This window comes from Amblyomma maculatum, chromosome 10 (assembly GCF_055883805.1).
Source record: "Amblyomma maculatum isolate TAMU_Amacu chromosome 10, ASM5588380v1, whole genome shotgun sequence".
Classification (NCBI taxonomy): Eukaryota; Metazoa; Arthropoda; class Arachnida; order Ixodida; family Ixodidae; genus Amblyomma; species Amblyomma maculatum.
The window spans coordinates 67,840,992-67,860,333 of record NC_139353.1 but is presented as its reverse complement, the minus strand read 5'-3'; the positions used below and the strand labels follow the sequence as shown (position 1 = coordinate 67,860,333).

General features: G+C 42.9%; 1 protein-coding gene across 1 annotated transcript in view; it reads left to right on the top strand.

The window, feature by feature from the left end:
* The first annotated feature begins 5,184 nt into the window (after positions 1 to 5,184).
* LOC146176738 (epoxide hydrolase 4-like) overlaps positions 5,185 to 19,342 on the top strand; it is a 29,685-nt gene continuing 15,527 nt past the window's right edge. Inside the window, exons 1-3 of the mRNA XM_084582940.1 lie at positions 5,185 to 5,769; positions 7,975 to 8,099; positions 15,032 to 15,144. Of these exons, the coding sequence (XP_084439066.1) occupies positions 5,560 to 5,769; positions 7,975 to 8,099; positions 15,032 to 15,144 (448 nt within the window). The 5' untranslated portion in view covers positions 5,185 to 5,559. The remainder of the gene's footprint in view (positions 5,770 to 7,974; positions 8,100 to 15,031; positions 15,145 to 19,342) is intronic.

The following is a 19,342-nucleotide window of genomic DNA, read 5'->3' as shown; positions in this document are numbered from 1 at the left end:
TTGTGCCCCTGTTATCTTTAACGTACTTATCAGTACGATAAGATACCCTATGCGAAATACAACCCGGCATAGGTATCTGTGCCCTCCTTAAGCCAGCCGTACAAAAGGTCTTGCGTGGCCTCGACGCAATGTTCTTAACTCACGGTCGAAAGGCCCTGTAAGGCTGGATTGCAATCTTACACACCCATCTCAAAGGCAATGCCTGAGTTCAGCGCCTGCCAATTCGGCTATGTCATGCTTGCTCGTCACGTCATACCATCAGTGCACGGCGCTATCACACATTCTAATAATGATGCCAAAGATTATAACCCTGGCCCCGGACAACGCTCACGCTATATAATGTGCTTTTAAGCTCTGATGTCTTTATGAGTTTTGTCTAGTAGAATTTAGGAAGATTCAGGGGATTGACGTGGTGGCTCAGCCACATGCATGCCACTTTTCGGTACCTTTTTCGGCTTTTTTCAACTTCATGAACCATATGCACCTTAAAAAGCTCTACCTGGCCTTTCAATGCAGCACTAGGCCGGAACACAATCACTGTAGTATAATGAAACAAGATTCGTCTTTTTTATTGACAAATAAGACAAAAAGTAATAACAAAAACGCAGATGCATTGTAGTACGCTTGTTTTGCGAAGACTGAAGTGGGGCAGCAGTGACGGAAATATACACATCAATAAAAAATGGTCTATCAGAGCTCGCATTTATAACAGGTGTTCCTGAAATGAGCAGGGATTGCAATTGCTTTATTGCTGTCACAGAGCAACGCAGGTGCGCTCTTTTTTCTTTTTTTGCAACAGACGGATACTCACTGCTCGCGACGCAACCAATGCATCGATTCTAGGCGTTGTTTTACACTATGCCTTGCCATTTGTTGCATGCCAAACTCCAAGATATCTGTTTATTTTACCAAGCTGTTGTTAAGGTTGTTGTAAGATACTCGTAGGATTAGCCTTGCGCAGTCAACTGCTATTCTGCTGAATCGTAGCGACGCTGAAATAATAGATATTTAGCATAGCTTAGACGGGCACAGCTTTCTCAGAGACCTCCTGTTGAAGCACACTAATACAGGAGCCCCCAGTGCGCATGAGAGGTCGAACCCTTTAAACCCGTACAGGCCGTTCAAAAAGAGTAGTTGCACTCTCCCTAACAGGTGGCGCCATTAGGACGGCCGTAAATGCTGGCCTTCGAAACGCATCGGTGCGCAGTGCGGACTGCTGCTGTGCATCTTGTGTAAGAATGCCGGCTGGCATTTAAACACCGCTGCTTTGATGCAAGTGTCATCTGTATTATCGAAGCATTCTGCGAGAAAGTAGAGCCAATGACCCTCTTATTTATTGGCGGAAGAACAGATGATGCTTTCTACATAAGGTGCACATCATGGCCTAGGCCACCGTTTTTCTAGGATGTGTATCACGAGTTCATGTTCCTTTCTAGGAGAAGAAAGCGCCTGTGAATTGTACAAAAAGGCTATACCTCATGTACCAGCTCATTTTAGCCCCGGCAGTAGCCTTGGGAATGCGAGAACGACCCTGAAGTTTTCTGAGGAGTTGTATATTGCGTCTTTGCACTGCTCCCGCCTTATTTTCGCAGGGCGTTAAGAAATACCTTGATGTGGCTATTAATGCCTACGCATTTATAAAAATAGATTGTGCAGAGAAAGAAAGTCAGTGTGGGCATGTCAGTGGATCTGCTTACTTTAATTAGGTACTGTTCCCAGGGATATGCGGGATTATAACCCGGCCTCGGCGGCTGATGTATGATGGAGCCGAAAACCGAGGCGCCCCCGTGCTGTGCGATATCAAAAAAGACCCCAGGAAGTTGGAATTTCCGCAATCCTCGGCTAATAGTCTGAGCCGCTTTGGGCCGTTAAACCCCACAAACCAAGCTTTAATTAGACAAGCACTGCAGCGATATGTGTAATAACTGCTGCTTTTATGAAAATAATGCCCCGGCTAATGATTAGATTTACTATGATAGCATTTTTTATATCCCCGCTTGCTTGGGCTGCCTACGGTGGGTTCTGAATTCCGGTGCAGTTTCCTGTCCCTTTCGACAGAGTGCAGGTGAGCGCCGGCCGGTGAGTGCCTGATGCGGCCTTCAAGCAGCGTAATAGCCCTTTAAATCCAGGACATTTACGGGAGGTAATATTATACCTTATCAATTATCGAGGATTACGCGGGCGCCCATATTGAGCAGTAAATATTGTGCTCAATGTTAAGTGGGGAATATTCATAATCGTCTCAGCCAGCACGGTCTGAGCATGCGTTCGCCCTTTGCGCAAGAAAATGAAAAAAAAAAAAAATGTTTGATGGGATAATCACTTTGTAATCTATTCAGCTTTACATAAAATCCTGTTTTCTACAAAGAGCGCTGGAGAGGGAATTGATAAAAGAAAGCGAGTCGATGGCTGACGGGTTCGTCGAAACGTTCTAGCCAATGCAGACAGTTAGGAGGACGCAATAAAGGAACTGCGTGGTTAAATTAAACATTCTTTAGCGCCTACACATACTATGGTCATTCAAATGAAGTTTTTTGGCTGTCTAAATGCTAGTTGTTCCCAACGATAGGGGGTGTGCCGCACAATGCAGCCGAGGACCAGCGCGCCGGAAGCCGTCAAACTAGAAGGCCCGAAGACCTTGCGATCGCATGATCAAATATGGCAGAACCCATGTCTCGCTCTAAAGGGTCTATACGTCTAGGCTAATACGTGCTTGCTGGGTAGTCTTGGCGAATATTCAAGAAGAAAAAGGAGCGCAGAAAAGGTTCCTGGCTTGTTCCCTCTCTAGGTCCATGTACTTATCGTGTGCTCCCGTGCCTTCGTGAGTACGTCTCCGATCTGCAAAAAGTCATTTTTAAATATGATCCGCAGTTAAGGTACACATTCGTGGCATGGAAAATTGCCATGCCATTTACACAGTCGTTCATAACAGGCCACTGATAGTTCACTATTCTGATTATACACCAGAGTCTTGTTAGCATTTTACAATCACACAGGAAAGCCTCCTTTATATATGGGTGATTCCCGACACAGCAAGAAATGTTCTGCAGTGAAAAGTGTGACGCTCCAGGTCTCTTTAGGGACGTAAACAATACTCACGTTTAAAAGTCGTGAGCACATACCGAATGAGGAACCCTTTGCACACATTACTTGGCTGCCCTATGCATCCGCGGCAGAGTGCGAGCAGAGTGTGTGCGAATTTTTGTTGTTGTTGTTCTCCTCTAATGTGATACACATACCCACACAGGGGGATCGGCCAAGAATTGGGGTGCAGAGATATTAGATTTTGAGATGTGTGCGAATGTTCTGTACTAGATTGAGGTCTTCGTCCTTTTCACATCTATGATTTCTTGTGTTGACGTGAATAGGGACCTAAATTTTGAATCACTGTTTTCTTTAGTGTTTTGTGATATTCTAAGAAATATATTCTTGATGGATTCTTCGAAAGCAGTTGGCGAGCCTGCCTCCACTTCTTTGACAGGGACAGCTATATGCGAGGGGAAAGGCTTTTCTGTACGTTTTCGCCTGTTACTTAATTTTCATGCTGTTTGTATGTGCTATAGCTCTGGAGCGACGCTACGTATGAGTAGCGACAGCTGCCTTAATCCACTGGGGTGCTGGTTAGTGTGAAAGGTTTAATCGACTATTAGAAAAGCGCTTAAAAAGTTTTGTTCAGGTTGACGTGCGCAAATCAGGGTACCCAGGAATTCTTTTCTGAGAAATAGGTTAGTGATTACTGATTAGTGCCCCTTTAGGAACACTGATACGTTTAGAAAAGACATCTGTGCCCTTTACATTCAAATTTTATACATAAACAAAACTGATCCCAGGATATTTATAAGTTTCTTTTTGTTAGTGCGTTTAATGATGTTTGGTAGCGCAATTAGTGGCGTGTTTTTGCTGGCGCGTTTATTGATAAGGATGATAACTTCAGTAAAACTGAGCTTTTGTGTTCGGGGAAAGCGATAAAGCGAAACCTTGTTTTCGCGACAATGATGGCCAATTTTGCGTGTAAATTAGATTTGTCGGTAATTTGTTTCTGTTTTTTGGCTTCGATTCTAAAGCTAAGGACATGGATTCACATACTTCCAAATAGTGATCATATCCTTTTCAGTGAAGGGTTGGAATTTTTATTTATGTGATTATTTCAGCACAGAATGCGTAAAAAATGGCTGCGCAAAACCTAGAAATAGCTTGATAGCTTCGCACGGAGGATACCACTATCTCTTCTCTTTTAGAGACAACTCATTTTATGGCTGCTGCAGGGCATCGTCGCTCCTTTTTTTTTTTTTTTTTTTTTTTTTTGGCAGGGAAATTCGGGGAGTTTCATGGCAATACATATCTCTTCCTCGAAAAAAAAAAAGATAGTACCATGCAGCAGGCATAAAATGAGTTTGTCAATACAGAGAAATTATTACCGTAATGGGCGGTGTTCATTTGATGCTTCCTTTATTTTTTACTTAGGTAGTTTTACACGCGGCCGCATTTAAATTGGCATAAAATCGAAAGGCAATGTCATGAAGCAGAGAAATGAGACATTTTCTTACTTTAACTTTAGGATATGCATGTTCTGTTATAGATAAGAAAACTACATGTAATGTACCACATAGTTACCCAAGCTAACGGAGGTTGAATGCCGTATGCATACAAGAGGGTATTTTTTTCATGCACTTAACGCTTATTTTTCACATCTCAATGCCGGCGATACACTCGGTCTAACCTCCGAGCTCTTTTGCAGAGCTCTTCTGGAAAGATCCCAGACAGTCTGCCGAAGATGGACAGCTGATAAGTACACATAAAGGCCACAGTTTATCGCCTACGTCCATCTGCCAGATATATTAGATAGAAAAGGTGTGCAGGAGCTTACAGGCGAATTTCGATATATATATATATATATATGAGTCGCCTCTTTTGGGAAGGGCCGTAAACGCAAAAACGTTCGCTTATCTCCATTTATCTAGAAAGCAAACCAATCTGTGCACTTCAACATGTCGAGGAGGACTCAGCAACGCCCGTCTCTGAAACGCCGCCGTTGCACGCTGTGTGACTGCCTGTATAGTACACGGGCACCCTACGCCCTAGGCTGTCTTCTAATCTTATCTTCTTTATATCCTAGTTGCGCTGCGTAATCAAGGCATCAATGTTACGGCGCCCTTCAGTCCAGTGGCTCCGGCTCATAAGGTAGCGGAAATTAGGCCATATTACCTGTTTGTGCGGGTCAGTGCTTCTGCTGACTTTAATGCGGTGTACTTCGAAGCTTACAAGTGAATTTGGTTGCCCCATGTTTGGTGGAGAAGATAAGCTTGTGCGAGGAAGGCCGTAGCCTGCTTGTCGCATCCGAAGAAGAAAGAACGCCGCCGAAGTTGTCTTGTGCTTAAGCAAGACAATATTGAAAGCATATGCGCGAAATCATTAATAGGTTGCAGAGCGCAAAGTCAATACCGTGCTTCTCTCTGAATATGCTAACTGCGTAGTTGCTGCACTGTTGCATCACTTTGGTTCGCAGCTTCTACTGGAGGCCGCACGAGAACCTGCAGTGCTCGTGACAGACCGTGGACAATGATGGCTTCGGGTGGAACCTTGCGTCGCATCATCAGCGCCTTCCTTTTTCTCTCCATTGGAGCCATTCGCTCCGTGCTTCTTTTCCTGAGCCTCGGCTTTCAAATTATAATGAACGGAAGTGACGTCCTGACACCAAAGGAGCGCAATGAAGAACCTGAGTGTCTACGGGATCCTGCTCTGGGCAGTCACGAGTTTGTTACCCTTGAGGTGAGTCCGCTTTCAGGGCGTTTTTGAAATTATTTTGCGAACGTTGTGCGCCACTTACAAAGGATCCGTCACTTACCTGGCATCCTCAAAGTTCTTGTATGTGTAAAAAGCACCATCTCCATCCATCTGTTCTTTGATTTTAATGAGTGGCCATTCACTGCAAAAAAGTAGAATAAAATATTGTTAATAGCTCTCTCTCTAATAACCTCTTTATTTCCATGACACGTTTTTTTCTCGGTTATATAGGTGACCTATTCGAGAGTGCATTTAATATTAGTTTATAAAAAGCTTTCATCCAGCCGTCATGGCCCCTAGCAAGACATTATTCGTCAACGGTCTTGTGACTGCCTAATTTCATAAGTAATGGTGTTTTCTGGCGTGTCCGCCTTATACCTAGCGAGCTGTGGTGAAAAAAAAAAAAGCGCCACCGCAGCAAAAGAGGTTCTAACCCATGAATTTCGTTTGCGACGCGTGTACAAAACGTCGTACGTATCGACATACTTGTGTTTTATGAATTGCGTTTAATACATGTGGTTGTGTACAAAACGGGTATAGATAAGAACTCTAAAGCTCTCAACATTTGCAGAGTTGCTCTATCTTCACAGTATGAAGCAGCACTGAACAAGGGTAAAGGGGGTACGCTTCAGTTCGCAGGTTGAGACAACGTTTCGACAAGTGGATTTGTCTTCGTCTTGGTATAAGGGTATAAATGTTTACGCCCAGACGAAGACAAGTACACTTGTAGAAAGGTGGGCTCGACCTACGAACTGAGGCGAAGCCTCTTTACCCTTGCTCAGTGCACCTTCATACCGTGTAAACCGACTTCTTCCTCTCGTTCTAACACTATCTTTACAGAATACAGGATACACCGTGTCAACAGCGGAATCCAGTCTTATTGAAAGTCCTTCTTTTCACAAATGTCCTTAAATTGGAGAATCACTCGGCTAAGTTAAACTCTTGATGATACAAGTTTAGCGTTGCGACCCAATATGCGCGTCTCCGTAAATCTATGGAGATCGTTGCAGAGAATCGTATACCATATGCTTCGTAATCAGGTTGACTAAATACAAGATATCACGGACTATAAAAATTTAGTTCAAAATGTTTTTTAGAGCTCTATGTAGAACGTCCCAAAAGAGGACTGCGTCTTTGCAAGTAAGCAAATATTATTGAAATGTTTCAGGCGCATCACAGAGACGGCAGTTGACAGAAGATACAAAAATATTCTTCTACCTTAACTTTGATCACAGGGAGAGCTTCAGCGCGTAATTTAAAGTAAACATTTTTTTTTGAAGAAGAAGAAATCTGCATTTTGCTCAATTGCTTCAGCACATCATGACCTAGTTACGAAAATACAAAAGAGAGTCATCCTCAACTCCCTCTATAATGGCTTGCTTCAGAGAATACAGTACTGAATCAAAATGAACTGTCAGAAACCGCGCCGAAGCATAAACTTTTTCTACAACTTCTAGTAAAAAGGGACGGTGAATAAAATTTGTAGAAAACACCAAGTTTGTCATTCTGTTTCCATTCTGTTTGCCAATATTGCCCTCGGTTTAACTGGGTGGAAATCCTGGAATTGTTTCGCACGGTGTGTCTCACAATATATTGGACACTAAAATAAAATGATATCGCTGGCAGAGGTCTTCATATTCTTTCTTTTAGCGAAGAAGCATTGTGGACAAAACAAAAAGCTAGATACTACTGAGTGCTTTCGCTGCTTTCGAGTTTTGCACGTTCTAACTCTTCGTTTGCTTTTGTTTGGAAGTATAGCGGTGCGGCAGCGGATATCTGTTTGTTTTTATTCTCCGCGCTAATAACCTTCATTGATGTTTTCATTTGTGAGACGACGCGCGTAACGTTTGCAGCCACCAGTCTGCTTGTAAGAAAGTGCTGGATGAAGAGAGCTCCTTTTCTATTTGTTACACAAATATTACATGTGTCGAAGTTTGTTGCACAAATTATCTTTCTTTTTCGCAAGAATTTTATCGTAAGAGTGTGCCGTAGGAACTGGAACAGTACGAATTCCTGAGAGAGCAAGAATGGAAGATTGAACAATGAAATGGTAAAAATAAGGTGAAATGAGTTAAAATTGTAACGCAAAAAACTTGTAATAACGTGTGTATTTTTAAAATGTTGTTGCACAAATGTATACGCCATATTTTTCACAGGAGTGCAAAAATTTCATTTTTTTAACATCGCCAGGACGTGACGTTGCACTACGTGTCTGTGGGCAAGCGAGACAAGCCCCTTGTCCTTCTGTTGCATGGTTTTCCGGACTGCTGGTTCTCATGGAAGCATCAGATACTCGGACTCAAGAATGACTTCTGGTAACACCTACTGTTATTCGAGTTCCGAGGTCTATGTAATGATCCTTTTTCCTTTTGAGAACTACTGCTTTCCTAAGTTGCGGCTGCGAGCAGGGGTTACTTTACTGTTAAATAGAAAAGCAGTAGGCACTGATTACTACCTGTTATGCTTCCTGTGCTACTGGGAATTCCGGTGTTGCGCCCACGCAGTGCAAATGAGTGAAATTTTAAAAATAGTTTTCTGGACTCTTCATATGTCGACATATAGATTATTTTTTGAATAAATTACGCACAATGTAGCACAATGCATAACAGGACTCAATGTACTGGGTGAAATAAATATAGTACATTTGGTCAGCACAAGTAAAGAAAATGTTCTCAGCACAAAAGCAGCATTGAGTACTGCACAGTGGGGGCCGGCTATATTCAAGAAATTAGCTGCGCACCGCTTACATATTATTCTCGGCCAGCGTGAAAACAAACCCAATCTGACACCTTCGTTCGTATTAAAGGGCAGGTTAGAGCTGCAGAAAGTCATAAGGTAAAAATAAATGGCTTCCAGAAACATTTCGTCTATTGTTCAAGCTGTCAAGCTTTTTCAGGTCGGCATGGCTAAAGTAGAGCTCAATACAAAAAAAAAAAAAAAAAAAGAAGCCTAGGTGCGTATGTATATGCAAGCTGGAATAAGCGGTGAAAAGAAAATTTTAAGGGTGGTAGCTCTACGACGCAAATGCTTGAACCGCCTGGAACTTTTATGCGAGGAGTACCGTGACTAAAATTACACCTCGTTTTGCGCTGCCTCGTCAAGGGAGCTGCTGCTTCGGAACGCACTAGATAAGGACTCTCTAATATGGCGAGGGGGTATTATGGTTGTTTTTTGAATTGCCTGCGCAGTGGTTGTAATTTAAAATTTTTGGTTCAGTATAGAAAACAGAAGACACTCCCAGAGCGCCGATAAGATCTTTTGAGATAATGTCTCCCATAAAGTCCGTAACAGAGGGGCTGGGTTAGAATTTTTTCTGCAGTAAGATTTGGATGAAAAAGATACAATTTCGCCGTGGCGCTGACAAAGTAAATTAGGAAAGAAATGAATGCCTAAAACATGAAAACAAAATTCTACAAAAATGCCGCGGCATAGACATAGAGCGATAGCATAAAGTTTCGAATCCACCGACTGCTAAGTAGTGGCCTATATTTATTGATTTACCTTTCTAAACGAATACTGCAAACTAAATTTGAAGTGACCTCTATTTATATACCCAGGTCATTCACACGACAAACAAGTTATTTCTGCCCTCTAAATTTGGCCGATTGCGCGAATACGTTGTATGCGGGATAAAGGTTTCAGGTGAATGTTGAAAAAGGAACGTCGTATTTATGGAAAGAGATAATTACGGCATTCTTTTCACTGCAACCATAACTCTTCATTATTGATATAAACAGCGCGAACACGAAAACAAGGGACAAGAAACACGAAAGCCACAGTACATGCGCTGACTCACAACTAAGCCTAAGCCGTTTACTGCAAGGCCCAGAAAAACAAACATGAAGAAAACGAAACAGTCACGTGAAAAACCCCTGGGTTCACCTGCTGCATAAAAATTACTTTAAAAAATCACTTAAAAAAGACACTTCTTTCCTTGAAAGAGCAAGAGACGTCTTGCTGATACACTTATTGTCCGTTGAAATAAAATACGCTTCCACTATCTCTCTCGTTATCTTCTCTTTGTGGCGATATAAAATCTTAACACTGTCAAACTTAGGAGTGCATTTCTTCTTCTCCTTCTTCATTATTTCGCATGACTGGCAATGGGATACTAGAAACGTTTTGTCCTTTCCAATTTCCAAGTTGTTACAGTGTTCCTGTAGTCTCTTATTTATACACCGTCCGGTTTGTCCTATATAACTGGCTCCACAAGAGAGTGGAAGCCTATACACAACACCTGTCTTGCATCCAACATAGGGGTTTCTATGTTTCACCCCACATTCTTGCTTCTTCTCTTCTCTTTCCCTTTGAACAGCCGGGCAGATCCTCTTCATCTTGAGCGGGGCGGTCAGTGCGACGTCCACATTATACCTCTTGCCTACATTTTTGAGGCCATGCGAAATCCTGTGCACATACGGTACCACGGCAACCTTCCTCTTCCTCTCACCCATGCTAGGCAGGGATTTCAGTCTGTGCGTTCTTTTAAGGTTCTTCAGTACCCGGCAACTGGCCTCAATAATAACTGACTCGCGATAACCGGCCTTTGCAATTCTCTTCACTTGTCTTTCAAAACTCTTGGCCATGCCGTGGTAACAAGATTTCGTCAACGCACTTAACAAGCAAGTGTTTATCATCCAATTCTTCACTAACTTGGAATGTCCTGAATTGGAGCCTAGCAACGGCTTCATCGATCTCGGGTTGTATTCCCAACAAACATGATCATCACCGAATTGAATCAAAATATCTAAATACTGTAACTGATCGTCCACTGGTTTCTCAACAGTAAATTCCAGGCCGGATCCACACTCAGTAAAAATATCCATAATGTCCTTCATTCTTTGATTGAATCCCTCACGGCCTGTTAATACTAAAAAGTCGTCCACATACCTGAAGGTGGAATAATGCAAGCCCTCCAAGTTATCCTTCAGGTGTCTGTCCACGTACATTAAAAAGATGTCACTCAAGACCGGTGCAACACTCGATCCAATGCACACTCCAGCCTTCTGTGTATATAGCTTGTTCTTCCATCCTATGAAGGTGGATTCCAGGTAGAACCTCAAAAGTTCAAGGAAACTTTCAACACTAACACCTGAGGCGTCAATGAAGTCACATTCATTATTGTCTTCTGTAATGCACATTTGTACTCGCTTAAGGAGGCAGTCATGGGGAAGGCTATAATATAAATCCTTGACATCCATGCTGAAGCCGACACAATTTCTTGGGTTGTGTTCTTTGAGGAACACGACAAGGGCTTCAGAGTTAGGTAGCCTTAGAGGGTCTGATAAAGTCAACGAGGAAAGGTGCTTCTGCAAATATTTGGACACCTGGTGCTGCCACGTGCTCTTCTCAGATACGATGGCTCTGAATGGAACATCTGGTTTGTGGGTTTTTGCCGAAAAGAATACTTCCAAAAGTAGTTGCTTGCATTTCTTCACCTGTTCACGTATTCGTTCAAGCCCCAGATCATCTAGAAGAGCCATAGCCCTCTCTTTTATCTTGGTCGCTTCCATAGGAAACCTTTTGAAATTCTTCTCAACAGCAGCCTCGGCTTTTTCTTGAAACTGATTCTCAGAAAAAATAGTAAAATACCCTTCTTTATCTGATAGTATAACTCTGAGGTCTCTTGAGGCCATCCATTTAGCAATATAGTTAATAGGGCACCGTTTCCCCTTTAATCCTTCTTTTGTGTGCTCTAGCACTTCCATGCACTCATGGATGCACCGCGACCTTTCAGAATCTTCAACTCTATTTGCAATACAGCGTGACATGGTCACCTGTTCAGCCTCATCAACTCTAGGTTCAAAAGCATGTTTAGGACCCAGCCTCAACATCTTATCAATACCTAGAGGTATATCTTCATCAGCGAAATTCAATACCTTGCCTTGCTGATCTTTGTTCATCTTCTTCTTCCGTGGAAGCAGAGGTAGAACCACCTTCCAAAGGAATTCCGTCAATCTTTCACTCAGGGCACACCACTCTGTGTACTTGCGAAACGCACGCTGCTTGCTATACATGCACTCACACACGAGTCGTAGACAATCCTTGAAATGGCGGGCTTGCCTCCACATCTCAGACACCATTATACGGCAGAGTCTCCTGCAATGACCAGTAGACGGCCTCAGGAACCCAAAGGTCTTCAGGAACTCCGGAGGCACTGTGCCGAGCTTGAGGTACCAAGAGGCCTTTCTTGCTTGGCAGATACAAACTGCGATGGCAGGCGCTAACACCTCAGGGTCATTAAACGAAAGGTTCTGTAGGACACACGAAGAGCCCGTTGCACAAGAAATATGGCTTACCAAGATACTTTGTTGGGCGAGTTGGTACTTATTCATTATTGATATAAACAGCGCGAACACGAAAACAAGGGACAAGAAACACGAAAGCCCTTGTCGTGTTCCTCAAAGAACACAACCCAAGAAATTGTGTCGGCTTCAGCATGGATGTCAAGGATTTATATTATAGCCTTCCCCATGACTGCCTCCTTAAGCGAGTACAAATGTGCATTACAGAAGACAATAATGAATGTGACTTCATTGACGCCTCAGGTGTTTGTGTTGAAAGTTTCCTTGAACTTTTGAGGTTCTACCTGGAATCCACCTTCATAGGATGGAAGAACAAGCTATATACACAGAAGGCTGGAGTGTGCATTGGATCGAGTGTTGCACCGGTCTTGAGTGACATCTTTTTAATGTACGTGGACAGACACCTGAACGATAACTTGGAGGGCTTGCATTATTCCACCTTCAGGTATGTGGACGACTTTTTAGTATTAATCGGCCGTGAGGGATTCAATCAAAGAATGAAGGACATTATGGATATTTTTACTGAGTGTGGATCCGGCCTGGAATTTACTGTTGAGAAACCAGTGGACGATCAGTTACAGTATTTAGATATTTTGATTCAATTCGGTGATGATCATGTTTGTTGGGAATACAACCCGAGATCGATGAAGCCGTTGCTAGGCTCCAATTCAGGACATTCCAAGTTAGTGAAGAATGGGATGATAAACACTTGCTTGTTAAGTGCGTTGACGAAATCTTGTTACCACGGCATGGCCAAGAGTTTTGAAAGACAAGTGAAGAGAATTGCAAAGGCCGGTTATCGCGAGTCAGTTATTATTGAGGCCAGTTGCCGGGTACTGAAGAACCTTAAAAGAACGCACAGACTGAAATCCCTGCCTAGCATGGGTGAGAGGAAGAGGAAGGTTGCCGTGGTACCGTATGTGCACAGGATTTCGCATGGCCTCAAAAATGTAGGCAAGAGGTATAATGTGGACGTCGCACTGACCGCCCCGCTCAAGATGAAGAGGATCTGCCCGGCTGTTCAAAGGGAAAGAGAAGAGAAGAAGCAAGAATGTGGGGTGAAACATAGAAACCCCTATGTTGGATGCAAGACAGGTGTTGTGTATAGGCTTCCACTCTCTTGTGGAGCCAGTTATATAGGACAAACCGGACGGTGTATAAATAAGAGACTACAGGAACACTGTAACAACTTGGAAATTGGAAAGGACAAAACGTTTCTAGTATCCCATTGCCAGTCATGCGAAATAATGAAGAAGGAGAAGAAGAAATGCACTCCTAAGTTTGACAGTGTTAAGATTTTATATCGCCACAAAGAGAAGATAACGAGAGAGATAGTGGAAGCGTATTTTATTTCAACGGACAATAAGTGTATCAGCAAGACGTCTCTTGCTCTTTCAAGGAAAGAAGTGTCTTTTTTAAGTGATTTTTTAAAGTAATTTTTATGCAGCAGGTGAACCCAGGGGTTTTTCACGTGACTGTTTCGTTTTCTTCATGTTTGTTTTTCTGGGCCTTGCAGTAAACGGCTTAGGCTTAGTTGTGAGTCAGCGCATGTACTGTGGCTTTCGTGTTTCTTGTCCCTTGTTTTCGTGTTCGCGCTGTTTATATCAATAATGAATAAGTACCAACTCGCCCAACAAAGTATCTTGGTAAACCATAACTCTGTATTGAATTACGATGAAATATTAAAGCAAATCTCGCCAAGAGTAATTGAGTCGTTTTGGTGGCGGAAAACTGTGAACACGTGCAAAAAGACGGATGTAATAAATATTTACCTAGTACTTATATTTGCAAACTGAACATTTCAGTTCCTCGGATTTGCTTTACATCTTAAGAGTCCTTTTTTGCTATTCGAACTGGTCCTAATTATTTTTTGTGCGCATTATACACTGAAATTCGGGGATAAAGGCCTTTATATAGTTTGAAAAATATGCCGTATTTGTCACACATTTTATAGCTGGACAGGGAAGGGGGGGATGAATGCTTACTTGCCAACTGCATCACATATATCGCTATGCGTTTCCAGTGTTTACAATGTCCTAAAGGTAAGAAGGCTTTATGTTCTACCCTCTCAAACGGGAAGCACTTCCATGAATTATTAAGGAACCTCCCTACACGCCTTGGAAGCAGATGCCCTGGGCTATAAAGTTTTAACTAAGACTGTACAGCATTCAGTATTATATAATACGACTAAAAAGAGTGGATAATCATGTGAGTAGGCATTTCATTACGTAGAAAGTGGGCCGGTTGATACGTGCAATGCAATCGCACTGTGTTGCCGAAAGGGAACAGCACGAATTACCAGGGTAAATCTTTTTATGGAAATTGTGTGCTAAACTTACAGCTGCCAGTCAGAGTGAAGATGCATTGATTTCAGTAAGGCAAGTCGTTGTAGGTCAGGGTCAACATAATTATATTCATTTCACAGCTTTAAAGTGGAGGAGGAGAAAAATCTATTTAAATTGAAAAACAAACCCGGCAAAAATTAATGAGCACTTGACTCGCTCTCTTGATCTTCAACGCCTGAACGAAGACAAGCATTCTCTAGTTTGGAAGAGGAATGTAACTAGACTGAGGACAGTTCAGTTCAGTTCAGTCGTTCAGTCGTGTCCGACTCTTCGTGACCCTATGGACCATGTCACGCCACGCTTTCCGGTCTCTCACTATCTTCCTAACATCCCATAACTTCATCTGCAGCGCCTCGAGGATACCATCTAACCATCGCGTTCGCTGCCTACCCCTTCTCCGGTGACCCTCAACCTTTCCCAACATCAAATATTTCCCCAGCGACTCCTGAGGACAAGTACCAAAGTGAAAATGTCAATGTGATGGAAGTGCAGACATGGAGAAGTTCAAAACAATATGCAGCTTTCGGTATTCAAGCAGAGCTCAGTTTACTTCTTTATGTTTCGCCTCGAGTTACCTAAGGGACTTCTCCCAACTTGCAGGCTTGTGGTTCCCGACCTACGAGGATATGGGCAGTCCTCGAAGCCCAGTCGCGTCGAGGACTACCGTGTCGCAAAACTCGTCGAGGACATTCATGGACTAATCAAGTCCCTTGGTGAGATATGAACATTTACAAGACCAATGCTGCTAGTTCAAATGAACTTAAATGGCGGATCATGGCTCTATTTCGAACGATATTATGGCGATTCCAGAGCGCGCTATGTTCAGTGCAGATAACTGCTGGTGTGTAGCATTTCAAAGAGGGAATCGCTCTTGTACTGGGCTGCGTAAGGAAATCAATTATGTGCATGCTCGAAGCTATCGGCATACGGTTTTTTTACCTTGTTATGACGTGACAGGTGACCAGATTCATCTGCACTATTGTAGCTTGTTATATGTCTGCTTCAAAGTTAGATATTGCAGTGGATGCCTCCCATGTCTTATCCCCGAAAACTTGCGGTCGGGCGCAGTGGCGATAGTCATCTTTTCGAGTTCCTAGCCGGCTGTTGTGTGTGTCCTCCTCTTCCTGGTCTGTCCTCTGCTATAGCGCTCTTTCTCTGACAATGGTTATAATCCTCGCTTTTGTGCGTGTCCTCATCTTCCTGGTCTGTCGTCTGCTATAGCGCTCTTTCTCTGACAATGGTTATAATCCTCACTTTTGTGTGTGTCTTCCTCTTCCTGGTCTGTCGTCTTCTATAGCGCTCTTTCTCTGACAATGGTTATAATCATCGCATTTCAATGCAGTTTAATTGCGGGCAGAGGTTAGCCTAATAAACAACCTGAACTCGGGCCACTCTATTGCCACGCCGTTAAAAGCTCCGTCATTGGCGTGAGCAGAGCCAGGTGTAAGATACTGTCAATGTTTAATATCATTTTATCGAACGTCCTAATTTTCAGTCGAGGCGAAGTTCCACAGCTTTGTAAACGAAGTATGTAATTGAGAAACTTAAAAGGACAGGAACACAAAGACTCAAAGAGGAAAGGCTCGTGTGGTCCAGAATTTCGAAAGAAGCTGTGCAATAGTGCGGCACCGACAACATGAATGAAAAAGTGCTATTCCACCACCGGCGACAGCATTAATGTCCGCTGTACAGAAAGAGTGTGTTGGCAGATCTCGCGGTTCAAAACTACCAGGTTACGGAGTCAAGCATTTATATACCCGCACATTCAGCTCATATTTCCACGTATCCATGAAACATTAGAGAGGTTACGCTTTGAGAGCGTGTTGAGTAGTAAAATCTGAACCTTCTGTTTTCCGTCTCTTCCTGGTACATCGTTCCAAGCGTCCTTTCACTTGTGATATGCGATATGTTACAAGGAACAATAAAGAGACGAACGAAGCACTTCATCTTCCCTCTTGTGGGCTTCAACACAAGAACCCTACCTAGAGGCCACCGCGGTGCTGCCCAGGTTCTTGCCTTAGAGCCTGTAGCGCTTACTCTTTGACGACAAAAGAATAAAACGCACTGCCCTCCAGGTTGTAAGAAGAGTATTTTTATGCCAATTACATACAGTAGCAGAGAAGTATTCAACCTGCCTAGCCCGTGTCGGCGATTATGAAACGGTTTAGGAGAAAAAACGAGCAAGCATGCATAAAGAAAATTGTTTTTATTTCAATTGGAATGCGTATGAAAAATACAAATTCAAGAAAATTCGTAGTGCATTGGTTTTCAGTACCATAGCGCTGGTCTATAAATACTATAATTTTTGTTTTATTTTTTTAAACCGCCTGTTCTTTTGCATTTCAAGTTCGCTATTATTTAACAATTGTGCGCAACACTACTGTAGCTCTACCTGTTCTAGCCTTGCTTTTACAAAAAGCGTATTTGTATAGAGCAGTGCAGGGTTTCCGTATAACCAGTTGCTGTTATATAAAATGCTAAAGGAGGGAGAACATATCTAGCGTTTACTGCCTAATAGGTTGAATTTACCGCAAGCGTAAATGAAGGTTCATTAAACTGCATTGGAATGAAAAACGCGCTGCTGTTCACATGATGTGGAGTGGTTTTCATAACGCACATGTATACGTCAGCAACCATTGTGCAACACACACGACTATCTTCTAGCTGAATGAGAGCGATAAATAATAGAGATGATAGTAGAGTTCATAGCATACGTAAGACAGGAAATTCACATAAAGTATCGAATGATGCAGGTTCAATCAGGGGATGGTAGAAATTAGAACGGCTTGTCGTGCTGAAACAAAAGCGAATGACATTTCTTATGATGAAAAATGAGCAATTGATGAGATGATGCGCAATCGAAAAACGCGCACACATTCCGGTGGAGCGATAAAGTGCTCAACTTTACTGTGACAGTTTTGCTGAGGCTTCTATTCCGCACTTAGGCGCACTGGAAATGTTGACAGAGATTGTATTGGCATCGATTCATCAATGAATCCCCTAGACTGGGCACCGCAGCGTTTCTCAAAAAGTACGCGACTCGACACGCAACCTAAATTTCAGGGTAACGGTGCATTTCGCTGATCGCGCTCCTGTATAGCTCTAGCCGTTTAATAGAAATTGTTTCGGGAACAATCGAATGTCCTAGCCAGCCCTTGAGTTGAAATTTGCCGTGTCGGTTGTCACTGTCAAAAACAGCCTACAGAGATATTTTTATGCACCCTTCCGTAGTTTCTTCCGACGCCACTTGAATGCCCTTAGAAGCGTGTGCTCTGCCAAAGCCAGATGTGCGTCCGTTCGCTAATGGGCTAAGTCGAGTGCACCTGTAATCTACCTCACTAAATGTCTGCCGCTGTGGGGAACGTCAATGTTTATATACAATCCGGACTGCAGCAGCGCAGCGAATTCCATTTTCAAACTATTTCAAAACATTTTCTTACCAGTTAAAAGGGTAGTTCTGCCGCTTTTAATGCAGAGCGAGCATATCCTTCGCTTGCTGAATTTGCAGAAAACTGCTCGTGAACACAGCTCAGCTGTGACCGGCTGCGCCGGTAGAATAGATGTTCTTGCAATTACAATAGTATACAGGAAGTCTATGCCTGCGGCAGCTATAGAATTCAGCCGTTTTTCGTCTAAGTGGTCCTATAACGGCAGGATGTGTTCTGCAGACAACATTGGTGCCGTGTGGGCTATTCTTATTGCCTCACATGACATTATATTGCACATCACGTATGATGCGAAGTATAGCCGACGAGTATTATTAACCAAACGTGGGCCTGGAACTCAATCTTTTGAAGGTACCATTGTTCAGGCGCGCAGTACAAGTATTAAAGCGCTTTCTGGGAAGTCCAGGTGCCACATAAGTCCAATTTTCTGCATTAATGCTTGGGCTGGCGTATGTTTTGCAATATTCACAAGCACGAAAATCACGCGGTTTTATGAAAACAATCGAAAAAATTTAAAGTAAAGGCTTACCGTGTAGAGATTGGTATCCATGATGGGACGATCGGAAACTTTAAGAAAATTGAGCCATATTGAAGACTACCACTAACCATATTATAGTGTATTTACTTCAGCCTGTCACGAGTGGGAAGGACCACCTGCTGTAAGTTTTAATATTCAATGGGCACTCCAATGCAGTGTACATAGACACTAAGCGTATGAAGCTCGATCGTTCGATAGAAAAGGCGTTGCCGTTACCGCCGTCGTAACCCAGAAGCCAGAAAAATAGGCCTGACAAAGTATACGCGTGATTTCACATCAAAGTTCTGACACAAGCGTTCTTTTCGAAGCGTTGAGGGTATACTGTCATATCATATCGCTTCTCATTTGGCATCCATCTGGTAGGCAATATGGAGGCTAGTTTTAGAGAGAAACTTGAACAGCGGACCAATGCATCTTCAGTTCTATGCCTTTCATTGTAAATGTAGATATCCACCGAGTAGTGAGACAGACGCTGGGCCTTCCGTTCCGAAACTCGTTAAAGACGTTTAACACTGTGGTAAAATGAACGCCTTTCTCTCAATACCAATAATTTGTGAAATGAAGAGGCGGGATTAAATGCGCTACCACGTCTGTTCCTAAACCGTAGCCTAAGCTTTCTCTTAAAATCTTATGCAACCTGACAAATTGCAGATAATTCCATTTACACTCCACCAATAGGGTTATAAGGTTTCATGCTTTCAACACGTAATTCTCTGTCCTCAACAAATTCTGTCGAATAACTTGTGGACTCTTAGGAAAAACCCGACGATTACATTGACAAGTCCGAGGGAGAAATTATATATTGAGTTCCCAAGCTGGCATCATAATAACACTTAGAAGGACGTTACATTCCATTTGTGCTATGGCGCTTACGTTTCCACACAACTGCGACCATCGCGAAAATCGCTTAACTGTTCCGAGGATCAT